This window comes from Fringilla coelebs, assembly GCF_963513975.1.
Source record: "Fringilla coelebs genome assembly, chromosome: 27".
In the NCBI taxonomy this organism is placed as follows: domain Eukaryota; kingdom Metazoa; phylum Chordata; class Aves; order Passeriformes; family Fringillidae; genus Fringilla; species Fringilla coelebs.
In genome coordinates this window covers 5,323,341-5,339,509 of record NC_140053.1, presented here as the reverse complement: position 1 = coordinate 5,339,509, position 16,169 = coordinate 5,323,341, and the positions used below count along the sequence as shown (strand labels likewise).

General features: G+C 63.6%; 2 protein-coding genes across 6 annotated transcripts in view; both read right to left on the bottom strand.

The window, feature by feature from the left end:
* Nucleotides 1-684: 684 nt before the first annotated feature.
* ITGA2B (integrin subunit alpha 2b) lies at nt 685-9,217 on the bottom strand (the record flags this gene model as incomplete). Its single annotated transcript, XM_084222248.1, has 29 exons — nt 685-792; nt 1,084-1,206; nt 1,282-1,389; nt 1,604-1,717; nt 1,880-2,005; nt 2,087-2,239; nt 2,329-2,431; nt 2,502-2,582; nt 2,702-2,781; nt 2,866-2,958; nt 3,725-3,872; nt 3,955-4,025; nt 4,727-4,840; nt 5,072-5,223; nt 5,320-5,375; nt 5,522-5,626; nt 5,704-5,749; nt 5,836-6,018; nt 6,128-6,336; nt 6,465-6,517; nt 6,633-6,692; nt 6,801-6,844; nt 7,091-7,138; nt 7,221-7,346; nt 7,517-7,562; nt 7,916-7,965; nt 8,055-8,220; nt 8,301-8,398; nt 8,476-9,217. The coding sequence occupies 29 exons, from the start codon at nt 9,215-9,217 to the stop codon at nt 685-687; spliced, it is 3,606 nt and encodes a 1,201-aa protein (XP_084078374.1).
* Nucleotides 9,218-10,275: 1,058 nt separating this feature from the next.
* The window catches only part of GPATCH8 (G-patch domain containing 8), a 55,607-nt gene continuing 49,713 nt past the window's right edge, over nt 10,276-16,169 (bottom strand). For all 5 annotated transcript variants that reach the window (XM_084222118.1, XM_084222120.1, XM_084222122.1 and 2 more), the window contains one exon: nt 10,276-16,145. In XM_084222118.1, coding sequence (XP_084078244.1) covers nt 12,323-16,145 — 3,823 coding nt within the window. In that variant the 3' untranslated portion in view covers nt 10,276-12,322. The remainder of the gene's footprint in view (nt 16,146-16,169) is intronic.

The window sequence follows — 16,169 nt, the reverse complement described above, 5'->3', positions numbered from 1 at the left end:
CAGATCCACCTCTGACGTTGTCTCGAGCCCCGGCACGAACCCCGGTACCGATGCCGAGACCAGGACCGGGACTCGGCACTGCAGGACTCTCTCCGGTACTGGCACCGGCCGCCTTGAACTGCCCCCGGTACCGCACAGGCCTCCCGGGACCCATTCCCGGCTCCACTCCGAGACCCGAGACTGAGCCATGGTACCGGCACCAGCATCCCGGGACTGGCCCTGACCCGGCACCAGCATCCCAGGACCCACTCGCGGTACTTCCGTGAGCCTCAGCGCCGAGCCCCGGTACCGCAGCGGCATCTCGGGACTGGCCCTTGGCACTGCCCCGATCCCCCGGTCCCATCCCGGTACCGTGACCCACCCGCGGTACCAAGCACCGGCCCCGGTACGGATCCCCAGCAGTGCAGCAGTCCCCCGGCACTGACCCCGGCACCACCCTCCCCGCTGCCCTCCCGGGGCGCCCCGCAAGGACACACAGGGATCCCCAAAATCCTCCCTGCCCCTGCTGTGCCCTGTCCCCCGGCAGAGCCCCGGTGCAGCTCCGGGGGGACACAACCACACCCCGAGGGCAGCACCCGAGGGCAGGGCAGGGATTTATTGTCCGGGGGGAGCAGAGCGGGGCCGGGGTCCCACGGGGGGCTGGGGAAGGCGAGCGGGGTGGGGGTGGGGCACGGGGGGACCCCGCTAGTCCTGGGCCTGGCCCGGCCCCTGGGCGCTGCTCGGCTCCTGTGCCTGGCCCGGCTCCTGCGCGTCCCCCTCGGCAGGCGGCCGCGTCCTCTTGAAGAAACCCATCTGGAAGGGGACACAGTGACAGTCGGGCCCGGGGGAACCCCGCGGCAGCAGCCCCAGGAGCCCCCCGGAGATCCCTGTGGCACCACCGCGGGGACACATGGCATCGCTCCTGAGGGACCCCCTGCCTCTGGGGACCCCACAGTGTCACCCGTGCTGCTGTCCCCCGTCCTGTCCCACAGCCCCCACCCCCAACACTGTATCCCGTGTTTCATGGTCCCTCTGGTGCCAGTGAGGCTCCACCACCATGGTGTATGACACCAGTGTCCCCAGTGTCCCCCTGTGCCCACTCACCTTCCACATGAGGAGGATGAGGAGGGTGAGGAGCAGGAGCCCGGCCAGGACCCCCAGCACCACCCACCACACCGGCACAGCCCCCTCGCCCCCAGGGCTGGTGCGCACCACGCAGGTTTCAGTCTGTAGAGAGACAGGGGGGTGACACCGCTGCCACCACGGCCCGTCCCCGTGTCCCCACACCCACGCCAGCCCTACCTCAGCCTTGCCGGTGGGCAGGACCCGGGGCTGGACGCGGTAGGGCATGGCCGAGGTGTTGAACCACGCCTGTGACTGGATGCGGAACTGCGTCAGGAGGTGCTCCCGCTAGGGACAGAAGGGAGGACACGCGGGGGACACATGGGGGGACACATGGGAACCTGGCATCAGGGGTGCTGGCAGCTAACAGGGCACCCATGACCCCACACATGGTATCTCCAGGATGCTTTCTGGGGACCACCGTGCAGGAGGGGACATTGCAGAGATGCCCTGAGGACACAATGCCACCCCGTCCCCTTTGTCCCCAGGAGGGGGACAGTACCTGCTGCAGGGTGTCCATCCAGAGCAGGGCATGGATGCTGACCAGTGCCCGCTGGTCCTTGCCCAGGCTGGGCACGTGGCAGGTGATGTCCACGCACGTGGCATTGTCACAGTCCTGAGGGTGGCGTCCAACACGGTGGGCGTTGGGGGGCCCCCACCCAGGGGACACTCCCAGCCCTGTGCCCACCATGGGCCGCAGGTCCCCAGGGTCACCCAAGGATGTGGTCCCACCCTGGGAGCCCCAGCTCTGCCTCCATCCCCAGGGTCCCCCGCTCACCACACGGACGAGCTCCCCCAGTCCCTCGTCCCCCAGCCCCGCTGCCGGGGGCGGCTCCGCCTCCCGGCGCTCCCGCTGGTGGGTGCCGTTCCCGGGCGCTGCGGCCGTCGGACCGGAGATCTCCAGCTGGAAGGGGACACAGAGGTGACACCCACCTCCCAGACACGTCCCAGAGCCCGCCGGCGGGCAGGGTCCCGCAGCCCCTACCTGGGCGGGGTTGAGGGCGCGGTGGTGGGAGCAGTTCATGCCCCCCTCGGTGCCCAGCTCCAGCAGGTAGAGCAGGACGTGGTCGCCCAGCCGGTGGGGCACGGCGAGGCTCAGCGCGACCCCGCTGACGGTGCCGGGACCTTTGTTGTGGAGCTGCGGGAGGACGGCGGGTGATGCCCAGCACAGGAGATGACGCCGGGCAGGGGACAGAGCGGGCATCCCTGAACACCCGCGGGCATCACCTCATAGACGTGCTCCACCCTGATGCCGTGATCCTCGGGCCGCCGGCTGGTCTCCACGCCGTGCCAGCTCGTGGGCAGCACCACGGTGGCAGGCAGGGAGTTGCTGGTGGGAGAAGTGGGTCAGTGTCCCCCTTCGTCCCCTCCCGTTATCCCCGTGTTCCCCCCACCCTCACCCTCGCAGCTCCATCTCCGCCTCTGCCTCCACGGGCACCGTCACCGTCACCGACGCGTTGCTGGGGCTGGGGCTGTTCTTGCTGTGGGGACACAGCGGGATGAGAGATGGACACTGAGTTTGGGGACGTGCTGAGGACACCGAGCCCGAGGTGCCGGTGTCCCAGCAGTGGATGGGGAGGGGGGGACAGCAGGGTGTCACCTCCGCAGCTGGAGGTGGAAGGTGATGGCATCCCCCATGTCCTCCAGCCCGGACACGCTCAGCTCCATGTCCACGGTGATCTGGGGGACAGCAGAGGAGAGAGGCAGGTGGGTGACCAGCCCCAGTGGGTGACAGGCACAGCAGGGACCCCCTTGTCCCCTTACCCGGGCTCCTGCTTTCATGGGATTGCCCAACTCGCAGAGCACCACGTGGGTCCCGTTCTCCTTCTTGGGGTTGCAGCTCAGCTTCTCCTGCCCCTGCAGAGTGGGGACATGGGGTGGGGACATGGGGTGGGGACACGTCATGGGCCCATCAGGAACCAACCACACTGGGGACCTGCATGAGCTGAGGGCAGGGCTTGAGCCCCACACCCCGGACATCCCTGAACACCCATCACCAGTGGGGTCCCTGTGCAGAATGACAGCCACCAAGAGCAGGACAGGAACCCCCAACCCAGGATCCCCGGGCACCCACCCCACCTGGCAGCCCCATGGAGGATGAAGGGCACAGTGTGAGCCCCCCGATTTGGATCACCCCTCTGTACCCAGCACTGTCCTCGTTCCCAACCCCAAGATATCCCCTCTGCTCCCTCTGCCATCTCCAATCCCTCCCCAGGATGTCCCCCTGCTGTCCCTGCTCCCTCCTTGGCCTGTCTCAGGGTATGTCCCCAGTCGTCCCCCTGGGTGTCACCTCTGCTGTCCCCATTCTTCCCTCTCGGAGATGTCCCCTCCCTCCCCTCCATGCCCGGTCCCTCCCTGGAATGTCCCCTCTCTACTCTGCACTGTCCCAAATCTCCCCTCTGGGATGTCCCCTCTGGCCCCTCCACCAGCTGGGCACCTCCTGACACCCACCGGGCACCCCCAGGGAAGGTGACAGCACCAAGGACACGGTTTGAGTCTCCCACCCTGGGCACCCCCTGACACCCATCCCCACCGGGCACCCCCAAAGGGGCAGGTGATGACCAGCAAGGGCAGGACGTGCCCCCCCCGCCCCGGTCCCCCCTGTCCCCCCGGGCACACCCACCGGGATGGTGCTGCGGGCAGCCTGGTAGTGCGTGCCCGGGGGCAGCTGCACCCTCAGCTCGGCCTCGAAGGCGCCTTCGCCCGCGTTGGTGGCGTTGGCACGCAGGGACAGCACGGCCTCCGCCCCGATCAGCAGGCGCTGGCTGGGGCTGGGGGACACGGGGACACGGGGACAGGGCTCAGCACCCCGCGGGGACACCGGGCACTCCCTCAGCCCTCCCCGGTGCTCACGTGTCGGCGGCCAGGTGCAGGTCGGGCACGCAGAGGTTGTCATCGCCACAGTCCTCCAGGATGATGTGGGTCTGGGAGGGGGACAGGGAGGGGACAGGGAGGGGACAGCGGGACCCCCCCCATCCAGGGTGAGGTGGGGGAGGGGGAGTCACTGGGGCACGGGGGGACATCCCGGGGAGGGACTGGGCTGGTGGAAGAGCCAGAGAGGACATCCCAGAGGGGAGATTTGGGGCAGTGCAGAGTAGAGAGGGGACATTCCAGGGAAGGAGGGGAGGGAGGTGACATCTCCGAGAGAGAAGAATGGGGACATACCCTGAGACACGCCAAGGAGGGAGCAGGGACAGCAGGAGAACATCCTGGGGAGGGACTGGAGATGGCAGAGGGAGCAGAGGGGACATCTCAGGGCTGGGAATGGGGACAGTGCTGGGTACAGAGGGGACATCCAGGGGAGGGATTGGGGACTGCAGGGTGAGCACAGAGGGCAGAACAGGACGGGCATGCGAGGGAGTGGCAGGGACAGTGTGGGGCACATTTGAGAGGGAATAAGGGACAGTGGGGGAGGGGGAGGGTGGGAGCCACATCCCAGTGGAAATTGAGAAAAGTGGGAGGGGGACAGGGGCAACGTCCCAGGCGGGTGCTGGGGACACTGGCACAAGCTGGGGACCCCAGAGCTGAGCTCACCCAGGCTGGGGGTACCCACATGTGCCCTGGTGGGGATGAGCCCACCCCGTGTCACCACAGTGATGTCCCCCCACAGCCACGTCCCCCCTACCTGTGCCTGCACCAGGGTGTCCCCGTAGAGCACCAACCCCGAGGCCTCTCTGGGCAGCGTCAGGGCCACGCTCAGGGCCACCGGGCTCAGCTTGTCCTTGAACTCAGTCTTGTCCTGGGGACACCCATGGGCACGGCACTCTGGAGGGCATTCCGTGCCCGCCCCACGGCCCCACCCAACACTGTCCCCATCCCTGTCAGCCACCCTCCTGGGACAAGGAGGCACTGTTATCCCCAATCCCTGTCCCCAACCCTGTCCCCATCCTGGCTGGCGATGCCACATCCCCATTCCCGTCCCCTCCATGGACTGTTGCCGCCCTCTGCCGCGCTGTTACTGCGCCCGTACCCGCAGGTAGGCGGTGAGGTTTCTGCACACAGGGGGTGCCCCTGGTGCCACCAGCAGCGCCTCCTGCCAGGACGATTGGTGTCCCGGCAGCAGCAGGACCCTCCGCGATGGCCGGGGCTTCAGCCGGTCCAGCTGCAGCTCAGCCTCCAGCTCTGGTGGGGAACGGGAGGTGGCACTGGTGACACCCGCGGTGACACCCCAGCGGTGGCCCTGTGCCAGCGGTGCCCCCGGGTGACACTGGCACTCACGGATGCTCTGAGGGATGTGCTGGCCCGTCACGCTGACACAAAACTCCACGTGGAAGCTGCGGGGGGACACAACCAACAGGGGCTTAGAGACCTGTCCTGTGCCCACGGTGGTGTCCCCATAGTGTCCCCACAGCAACGTCCCCACGGCAGTGTTCCAGCGATAGTGTCCCCATGGCAGTGTCCCCATGGCAGTGTCCCTCACCGGCTGACATGGACTCCGGAGTCGGGCAGGAAATCGTTCAGGATCTCAGGATTCAGCCCGTCGGGGACGCTCAGCTGGGTCCGGGCCACCACCACGGATAGTCCCCTGGGGCACGGGGACATTGCTGAGATGCCAGGGGACCCAAGAGGGAGCCCCGGGCCACCGCAGGGACGGGCACTCACTGGTACACGGCCACCTTGGCCGCCCCGTAAGCCCCCACGAGCAGATCTGCAGGGACACGCAGAGGTCGGTGCCGGGGTGGTGACACCGGGGTGGCAGGGCGGTGGCAGGGCGGTGTCGTGCCAGAGCTGTACCCGCGCAGCCGTTGCCGTCCAGGTCGGTGGCACCACGCAGCGCGAAGCCGAAGGCGGCGGGGCCGGGGAAGGGGCTGTCGAGGCGCTGGGTGGGCACCGGCGCCAGCCCCTCGCTCTGCCCGCGGAAGATGAAGACCTGCCCGCTGCCACTGTCACCCCCCTGCGGGGCGCCCACGGCCACGTCTGGGGACAGAAGGGACGTGAACACCCACCCGCGCTCTCCTGCCCCAGTTTCCCCAAGGCGCGGCACCGGGGGTGGCACAGCCCCCTCCCCGCCCCGCCGCGCCGTTACCGCCGAAGCCGTCCTTGTCCAGGTCCCCGAGGCTGGCGATGGCGGCGGCGAAGCGGCCGTAGGGGTGGGTGCCCGTCAGGGTCTGGGGGGGGCCGGCGAGGCGCTGCTGTCCCCGCCCCAGGTAGAGGTAGAGGCGGCCCAGCTCGCTGCGCTGCCCGTCGGAGCGCCGGGCCATGTACAGGGGCGCACCCACCAGCAGATCGTCCCTCCTGCGCCCGGCGCGGGGTCAGGGTCAGGGTCCGCAGGTTTGGGGGCTGGGGCACCCAGCGGTGTGCCAGGCACGGGGCAGCACCCCTGGGTGTCGCCATGGAGGGGGGACGACTGTCCCTGCTCTCACCCGTCCCCATCGACATCGGCCACTGCCACCGTGTGCCCGAAGTACGAAGCCACCTGGAAAGGGTCAGGGTGGCACCGGGGGATGCCAGGAGCACAGTGGGCGGGGGGAGCTGGGGCTGGGGTGCTGGGGAGCAGCGGGGGCGCTGGGGGTGTCACAGGGCAGGGGTACCTGCTCGCTGGCGATGCCCCGCAGCCTGCGCAGGGTGTCCCCCTCAGTGAAGATCTCCACCTGCCCAGGGCAGTGTCAGACACCAGGCCCAGCCCGGGGTGACACCTGGTGGTGTCCCCTGGTGTCCCCTTGCTCAGGCATCGGCACCGGGCACTCCAGAGCACTCACCTCACCCCTCGTGTTGCTCTTGTTGGGGACCCCCACCACGTACTCTGTGAGGGATGAGAGCCCTGAGTGCTCCACTGGGACATTGAGGGGGGCACGGGGATACCCCCGGCATTGGGGTGGGCACAGGGATACCCCTGGTGCGACATGGGGCCATGAGGGCACAGAGATGGACAGGACCCCTGTCCTGGCACAGCCTGTCCAGCCCCCTCGGGAAGGGAAGCAAGGGCACTCTGGAGCCCCAGGGTGCCCCAGGCCCATCAACCCCCGTTCCCTGCACCCCTCAGCCCTACCTCTGGTTTTCGGGTTGCCATCAAACTCGCCCACAGCCACCGAGTATCCTGCAGGGAGATGGGCACTGGTGACCCCGGGTAGCCCAGCAGGAGCTGGCAGAGGGGCAGGGTGCCCGTGCCCGCTGCTCACCCCGGTACCCGTCCTCGTAGTCCCCGGACACCGGCTCCGTGGGGCGCCCGGGGCTCCCCTGCCACAGCAGGGACGTGCCGAGGAAGCGATTGAGGATCTTGTCCAGCTCCACCGAGTACACGAGCCCTGGGGCACAGCGCGGCGGGGAGCACCAGCACTGACGGGGCACCCGCTGCCACACGCCCTAGGCTGCCAGCGCCACTGCGGGTGGCACTTAGGGGTACCGCATCCGGGGTGCCCTCCCCCCCCGCCTGGGAGCACCAGCCGGGGTGGCAACGCCGGCAGGAAGGACTCACCTGTGAAGTAGTACCCGCCGGGGGCACCCAGCACCAGCGTCCCATCCTGCGGGCAGAGCTGGCTCAGCACCCCCCGGGCACCCTGGCATCCCCCCAAAGCACCCTCACCCAAGTATCCCCCACCCCGGTAGTTCCCGTCCTGGCACATTCCAGCCCATCCTGGCACGCCCTCCACTCCTAGGACCTCTCCTCCCGGAACTCCCACTACAGCATTCCCCAGCTCAGCATCCCTACCCCAACATCCCCCGCCGTGACACCCAGGTACCATCCTGGCCGCACCCTCTGCACCTCTATCAGCCCCCCTGGGCATCCTGGGGGGCGCCCCGGTGGCGCCGCCCCCCGATCCCCCCGAGGTGCCCGAGTCCCTCGAGTCCCCCGAGCCCCTCAATCCCCTCTCACCGGGGTGACAGCGGCGCTGAAGCCGATCTCACAGTAGCGTTTGTCGAGCACTGCGGGCACAGGGCAGGGTCAGAGGGATGCGGGGCTGGGCCCCCCCCGCTCCCCGCTCCCCGCTCCCCGCTCCCCGCCCTCCCCTCACCGTAGTTCGTCTGGCGGTAGGTGCTGGCCATGGTCCGGTCGCGGCAGGGCGAGTACCACACCGAGCTCCCCTCGCTCGGGTTATGCACGAAGCAGGCGCCCGTCGGGGTGGCGAACGACTCGTGCTGCCCCTCCAAAGCGTTCCAGTGCTGCAGCGGGGCGCAGACCTGGGCACGGCGACGGGACAGGCTGGGTGCCCACTCCGCCAACACCCAAGGCTGCCCACATCCCCGCCGGAGGCACCCACCACCAGTTTGTCGTCCCAGCTGGTGACGGACGCTCCCAGCCACTGGTGCGACTTGTAGGTGCGGAGCTCCAAGGTGCCCTGGCTCTCGCTCTCGTTCCCTGGGGGAGCGGGAGAGGGGGAATGTGCGGAGCTGGCACCCCCCGCGCCCGCTCCCCACCCCACGGAGCCCACGCACCCGCAGTGTCGATGGGCAGGGCGCGGCAGGGGGTCTCGTCGGGGGGCCAGGAGCAGAGGAAGACGGCGCCGGGTTGAACCACGCCGGGCTGGGAGGTGTTGGCACGGGGGGCCCCCACGACCACGCTGCGCCTGGGGGCAGAGCGGGTGTCAGGGTCGGCGGGCGTGTGCCGTGCCCGACCCCCACCTCCCGGTGCCTTGCTCATGTGGAAATCCAGGGCGAAACCGAAGTAGCTGCCGGGGGGTCCCTCGTAGATGGTGGGGGGTTCCTGGAGAAGCCCCTGCGTGAGGAGCAGGCGCAGCCCCCCGATGAGCAGCAGCACCCGCAGCAGCCCCATCGTCATCCCAAAATGTGGCCACAGCCACAAGGGTGTCCTTGGCTTTATCTCGGGGGACGCAGCTGGAGCCGGGCCCAGCAGGAATGGGGAACACAGGAAGGGGCCCCCCCGGACGCGTATCCGCTCCTGCAGGGAGCCGAAGAGGTGCGGGGGATATGGCCGGAGCAGGGCGGGGGACAGGAGGTGGCAGTGCCACAGGGAGACACGGTGACAGGGTGGGGGGACACGGCCACAGCAGCCTGAGCCTATCGCCCGCGGGGCCGCGGCCGGCCCGCCGCGGGGTGCCAGTCTCGGGTGGCTATTTCGAGATGTGCATCTCGGGGTGGATATTGCGGGGTGCAGGCAGTCCCTGCCAGCGGAAATGTGGCGAGGGGGGGAGGACAGCAGGGCCCAGGGCCCCTCCATCGCCTCCGATATCCCCTCCGCAGCCGGATGGAGCTGACAGCACCCAGCCCGCCCGCACTGGGCATCACCCCCCCAGTGTCCCCTTCCCCAGGGCAGGGACACCCCAAAACCGGCCAGGGCAGAGGCAGCGGCAGCGCCGTGCAGGGCAATGGCTCCGGCAAGGGACCGGGGGCAGGGTGGGCACAGCCCACGGCCGAGCGAACAAGGCGCGTCCTTGTCCCTGTCCCCGTGCGAGAGCCCGTCCGCGTCTCCTGTGCCTGCAGCCAGGCCTGGGGCAGCCACGGGGCTCAGCCCTGCCCGGACAGCGGCGTCAGCCCTGAACCCACCTGAAGAATTAATTGAAACTGTTATTAATTAAGGACAGTCAGGCTGCCCGAGGTCTCCGGGGGCTCCTCGTGCCAACCCAGCGCCCGTGGCCGGGAGAAGCCCCGGAGCAGCTCCCTGGGAGCCAGCCCGTGTGAAATGGGGCTTTTCTCCTCCGTCTCTGAAGCTGCAGGTGGGAAGCAGGACAGGACAGGGACTCGGGGGGTTTTGGGGGGCACAGGGGGCCCCTGACGGGAGACACAGTCCCCGGAGCGGGGTCTGCTCCAGCCCTGCGGAGCAGCTGCAGATGGAAGAGAGCGGGATTTGCCTAAAGCTCCGAGGGGTGGGAAGGGTTTAGCTGAGCCTGGAGCAGCTCTGCGCCCCAGAGAGGAGGACACCGGACTCAGGGGCAGCTGCTCCTCCTCGGGAGGTCTCATCCCCAACTTGCCGCAGCATTTGAACCCAGCTGGAGCCCCTGAGGGCAATTATAATCTTTTCTTCTGTCCCATTACTTCATTTCCTGTTTCTTTCAGCACTGCTGCCCCATCCCTCATCAGCCACCTCCTCCCAGGGCCAACGCCAGGGAAGGCCAGGTGGCAGCCTGGACCCCGAGCCTGCCGGCATGCAGGGGGCTAGATTTTTTTTCCTTTAGTCAAACCAGGGCTTTGGTTAGGAAAACAGAGGCTGGTGCTCTGCACAGCGGCTCCCGACCACCACACAGCATCACATCTCTTTTTCCACAAATCATTGGTTTATTAGAAAGGTTTTTTTCCCTCATTTTACAGCATATATATATATTTATATATATATCTTATGTGACAAAGTTAAATACAGTCTGTTTATGCTTGTAAGTAATGACAGGTTAATTATTTTAGCGCTATCCTGAAGTCCAAAAACAATCCCTGCCCACAGTGCAGTGGGGCCAGGGCACAGATGGGCCCTATGAAGCTCAGCTCTGACAGTAACACTGAATTGTCTGGTATTTACAGGAAATTGAGTCCCTTTTTTGTGACTGCTGTCACTCTGACCTGCTTCAATTTCTCATTTACACGGTAGGGAGCTCAGGGGGTTTTGATCCTTTGACTCTGCCTGACCTTGTGCTGCACTCCAGGAGGGGACAGGGAAGCGGATGAGGATGGGGAAGGGGACAGGAAAGGGACAGGGATGTCACCACATCCCCACACTGCTCTGAAATCCCTCCCTCCAGTGGTGGTGGCCCAAGGGCTGTGACACTGCCCCGTGAGTGGGGACATCCCCTGCACTGGGGAGGGGAAGCTCCCACAGGCAGTGTCACCTGAGCTAGGTGATGCTGGGAGAACCGGGAAATCCCTTATGGACTAAGCTCTGTGTGGGCTGGACCAAGTCCCAAGGCTCCTCCTGCACCAGCAGGGTCTGCACATTACTGCTTCCAAAGTGGGGGAAAAGGAAAGGAAAAAAAAGGGCTCCTATTTTCTGGGAGCACCCTGAATTCCTGCTGCTCCCCAGGCTGCTCCAGTGCCCATTCCTATGGCAGGGAGGAATGCAGAACCTGCCAGAGTCACTGCTACCCCCACACCCCTCACCTCACCCAAGTCTCACCTGTTGATTTTTTTTTCTTCTGCAAAATTCTAAATGAAGATTTTTTTTGTTTGTTTTTACATTTTATACTACATAAAAACTTCAAAAATACATGAGCTTGATAAAATATACATGCTTAGCTGTTCTGCATCTAGCTGAAACTATAAATTGAACCTTTACAAGTGTCTTGGGTCACCTACGGCAAACATATTTACACAGAAGCCACCAGAACAAGTACCACTAAGAACTGGCTGTAAAAAATATTATTGCGATATACTACAAATGTAACCTTTGATAGGAGCTACAAAAAGCAGCATCTTTGTTTACAGAGTTCAGTGCAATTCTTTACATTAAAAAAAAAATCCTATAAATTAATAAGGAAACCATCAGTGTTACAGAGGAAAGAACACGTTTTACATCCAGGCCGCGCTCCCCTGTCCTCTGTATTGCTTCAATTCCTAACAGGATTTTCCTCCTCTCTCCCATCCCAGTGCCTCTTTCCCAACCCCACAGAAGATGGAATTCAAAGTGATTTTCCCCCCTTTCAGGAGAAGAGTGGTCAAAGCCCAGACTGGAATCCCACCCCCAGAACCTCTCTCCAGTCTGGGATATCCAGGCATGATCCTGGTGCAGGAGAATGTGGATGCAGGGGAAGGAAGGGAGCTCTGGGCACAGACACAGAGCTCCTCCTCCTCTTTACACGAAGATCTTACTTTCACCTTTGCTGCTCACACCAAGAAAAACCCACATCTGCAGAGACAGGGGCCAAGGAACCTCCTGCAATGCCTGAAAGCTGAGGCCTCCAGCCCCTCCGCAGCCGGCAGCTCCTGATGTTCCATCACCAATTACAAGCTGGATTCAATCATGCTATTTTAATTAGATGACCTCATTAAAAGGATTTTTAGAGATCCTATTAGTGTGTATGAAACCTCATTCGTCATATACAAGGTGGCAGAAGGAAGATGACCAAGTGTAAGAATCCAGGGGGGAAAAAAGCCTTTCCAAGTGTCTTGCTGTTGTAAAGGTGAAATGGTTCTTCTGGATTGGTGCTGCTGCGTGCACGGAGGAGTCGGAGGGAGACTTCCCTGGGACACAGCCAACTGCCCAGCCCTCGAGCCCCTGGCTTCTTTGGCTGCTCAAGAGTGAAAGGAAATGCTCAGGCCTCACCTGCCTGCTGGCTCGACTCCAACCCCTTCCCAAAACGCCAAATATTCTCCTTCCTCCGAGGTTCCTTCATTTTGTCCTTCATGTGCCGTGGCTGGGTGGATGCTGCAAGTCCTGTCCTGAGAAAATGGGGTGCAGCAGGGGGTGGAGGTGCAGGGCCGTGGCAGCAGCAGCAGCTGCTGGCCTCGGAGCCAGGAGGGTCGGGTAGAGAGCGTGAGGGACAGGGTGGAAGGTGAAGGGGCCCGGGTGGATGGCGGATGCCGGAATGATGTGGATGGGGTGGCTGGCCAGGAACGTGGCGGGGTGCCCCGGAATAATCGAGTGGGTCAGGTGGGACAAGGAAATGGGTGTCAGGTGTGGCTGGGGGATGTGGTGGACCTGAGCGAGGGGCTGTGGGTGCGGGTGGGGGTGGATGCCGATGGCGGCGGCGGCGGCAGCAGCGTGGTGCTGCAGGATGGCGTGCTGCACCGTCGTGATGGACGTGGCCGAGGCCGCCGCCGGCTGCTGGATGTGGATGGGCTGGAGCGCGGGTGCGGCCGGCGCCAGGGCGGCCGAGGTGGGGAAGGCCTTCACTTGCTTGGCCAGCAGCTGCTGCTGGATGTGCTGCTGGGCAGCCTGCTGCAGCTTGCTGTACTTCTCCATCTCCTCGGGCGTGAAGGTGATGGGCTGGCTCTCCAGTGGGGCTAGAGAGGAATCTTCTCCCCCCTCCCGATCTCCTTCCATGCTCGGCTCCCCGCTCTGAGGCACATAGCCAGGAAAGTGCTCAACATCTGGAACTAAGGGCATCATACTGGTTTCCACTGGGACTGGCTGGGTGCCCCCATCCATAGGCTCCAGCCCATCACCATCGCTCGGATCCGAGAGGAAGTTGTGTGGCATAACCAGATCTCCGGAGCCAAAGCACTCAGGGAGCGCCGGCGTGTCCAGGGGAAGGGATGGCATCTCCACAGAGGCTTCATCACGTTTCTGCTCATCCAGAGGCTTGTCCTGAATTACCATCACTACATCTTCCAGGAGAGACTGGCCAGCCAGCTGACCCTCCTCCATACCTTGCGAACCATCCTCAGCATCTGACAGCTCCTGCTCCTCGCCCCTCTCCAAGCCAGACTCCTCGTATCTTTTGGAGTTTGGTTTCCGAATGGTTGGCAACTTCCCAATTAAGGGCAGAACCGGTTTGTTGCCTAAGGAAGGAGGCAGTTTGGGGCCAAAGTAGCCCTGGGGAGGATCTTTGAGCTTTATGCCCACTTTGTTTGCCCCTGACAGCATGTCGTCAGTGACGCAGGGCTTCTTCTCAACCTTCCTGGACTGCACCTTTTCCAAGAGCAGCTTTGCGGTGACGGAGTTCCTCTCCTCAGGACTGCAGTCCCCTTCCGAGGTCCGCCCCGTGCCAGAGCCGCTGCTGTTCTGGGACAGGGAGCTAGATCCTTTCAGATCCTCTCCTTTGCCATCCTCCTTCTTCGGCAGCGCCCCTTCACCTCGGCCTGTCCGGAAATAGTGGGGAGACTGGGAGCGATAGATCTTGGACCTAATGAAGTCCCTTCTGCCAGACCTTCTCTCCTCGGGGCTCTCGTGGCCCCGTGAGCCCTTCCGTGACAGGGACCTCTGTGAGTGGCTGCGGGTGCTGCGGCTGCGGTCCCGGCTGTAGCTGCGGCTGCGCTTCCAGCTGCGGCCTGTCACGCTGCGGCTCCTCCTCTTGCTCCGACTGCGGCTGCAGCTGCTGCTGCGGCTCCTGCCCCGGCTCCTCGATCTCGACCTGCCTCGAGGGTGGGTTCGGCTCCTGCTCCGACTCCTGGACCTGCTCCTGCTCGAGCTGTAGTCATCTTCTGACGAGGAGTACTTGCGCCGCTTCGAGCGGTGGTTTGAGCCATTGTAGTCGGAGTCATCCTCCGAGTCCTGGGAGCGCTTGGAGTGGCAGCGGGAGCGGTCGCTGTAGTCGCTGTAGCTGTCGTCCGAGTAGCTCCTGTGGCGGCTGTAGCGGCTGTGCCCCGAGGACGCGTCCGAGCTGCTGGAGTAGGACCTGTGCGAGGAGTGCCTGCGGCCCGAGCGGGAGCGGCTGCGCGAGTGCTCGCTGCCCGAGTCGTAGTCATCGCTGTACTGCGACGGGGACTTCTGGTGGCAGTGCTTGCCAGGGGAGCCCTCGTCACTGTCATCATCGCCGCTGCTCTGGCGGCTCCGGCAGCCGCTCCGGGCCTGGGACAGAGCTGGGCAGCGCCTCCTCGCACCAGGCACCTGCTGCAGCTCAGCCTTGTGTCTTTTGCTGCCGTGCTCTTGGCAGGAGTTACCCCCGTCCTCTTTTTTACTGCTGCTTCCCTCCTCAGCAGACAGGGATTTCCTCTGGGACTCCTGGGAGCATCGCTTTTTCTTCTGGAAATGGCTGCAGTCTTCAGACAGTTCAGGTTTCAGAGCCCGATCTGACTCCGTCGAAAGGGAGGATTTACCTTTTTTGTGCCTGTGCCTTTTCCGTTTCTTGGGTTTCTCTTCCCCCAGCTCAGCTTTCCGGGCCTTCTCCTCAGCTTCCTCCTTGTGTTTGCGTTTGTGTCTGCTGGACTTTTTGTGCTTCTTTTTCTTTTTGTGTTTATGGGACCTTCCAGATTTACTCTTACCCGTTATACTCTTACTGCTGTCCTCCCCCTCTCCTTTACCGATGCTCCCCAGACCGGACTCCTGCTTGCTCTGGGATTTGTTTTCCATTTTCTGAGCAGAACTGTTCTCTACACTTTCGGCCTCCTTGGCTTTGCTCACCTCACCAGGTTCTGTGCTCTGAGCGTTGTCTTTACAAAGCCCCCCTGGATCCTTGGATTTCTCTGCCCCTTTCCCTTTTGCATCCTTGTTACGGGAGAGCTTGAAGTCGAAGTACAGGGGGTTGCAGCTGTAGGACACAGAGGGCTCAGCTTTGGTGAAGATGAGCAGCTCTGAAGGCCACTGCAGTGTCGTGCTCTCGTCCTTACTCAGAACAGGGAAAAAAGGTCCCGTGGGGTGCTTTGGTCCCTCAGAGCCATCTCTGCAGCCCGAGGCAGGAGGAGGAGCTTCTTTAGCAGCGTCTGGCTCGGGGGGATTGCTCTCTGGAAGGTGCTTGCTCTCCTGCGTGTTTTCATTCTCTGGGATGTCTTTTCGTTCTGTTTTGCCCTGCTGAGCTGCAGTTTCAGTAGTACTCTGCTCCTTCTGCTGCCCTGTGCTCTCGGCAGCCTTTTCTGTGTGCTTGCTGGGTTTGGGTTTGGGGGAACTCCCCTTTTTCACTTCGTGCGCGTTTTTTTTGTTCACATTTTCCGCTTCCGTTTGCTCAGTAGCCTTCATGAAAAGCAGGAATTGAAAGTTGGGCTTTACTTTACAGTGGGCTGGGGGGATGTAGTGGTAATATTGTGGTTCCACAGCCGTTGGTCCATCTTCTCGCCTCATCTTCTTCAGTTTGGATAAGGTGCTGGCCAGAGCCCCGCTGTCCTTGTCGTGCTGGTCATCGTCCTCCCCCTTGCCATCAGAATTATTGGTGCCTTCACCCTCCCCAGACTTCTGCAGGCTGCCAGCCTCTGAGGACCCCCTCTCATCACCTTTTCCCCCGTCTGCAGAACTGGACTCGTCCACGTGGTCCTTGAAAACAGAAGCGATGGTCTCCAGTTTCACTGGGGTCTTCTTGGCAAAGGAAAAGGACACGCCAATCTTCTGTAGCGGAGTTCCCAAGGAGCTCTTAATGCCAAAGCTGATGGCCTGTGCCCCCTGTGATGTCTGGCCTGGCATCACAATGCCTTGTCCAGTGTTCAGGAAGCCTCTGTCCGTGGTCATCTCTGTGGCCTGGCCGGAGCTCGTCTGGACAAAGGAGCCGCTGTTGGCTGCAGAGTCGTCGTCGTCTCCACCTTCCTCATCCACAGCCACCGTGGTGGTCCTGAACATGGGCCCACTTCCAGGAGCACTGGAACAGGGGAGAGAGAAAACA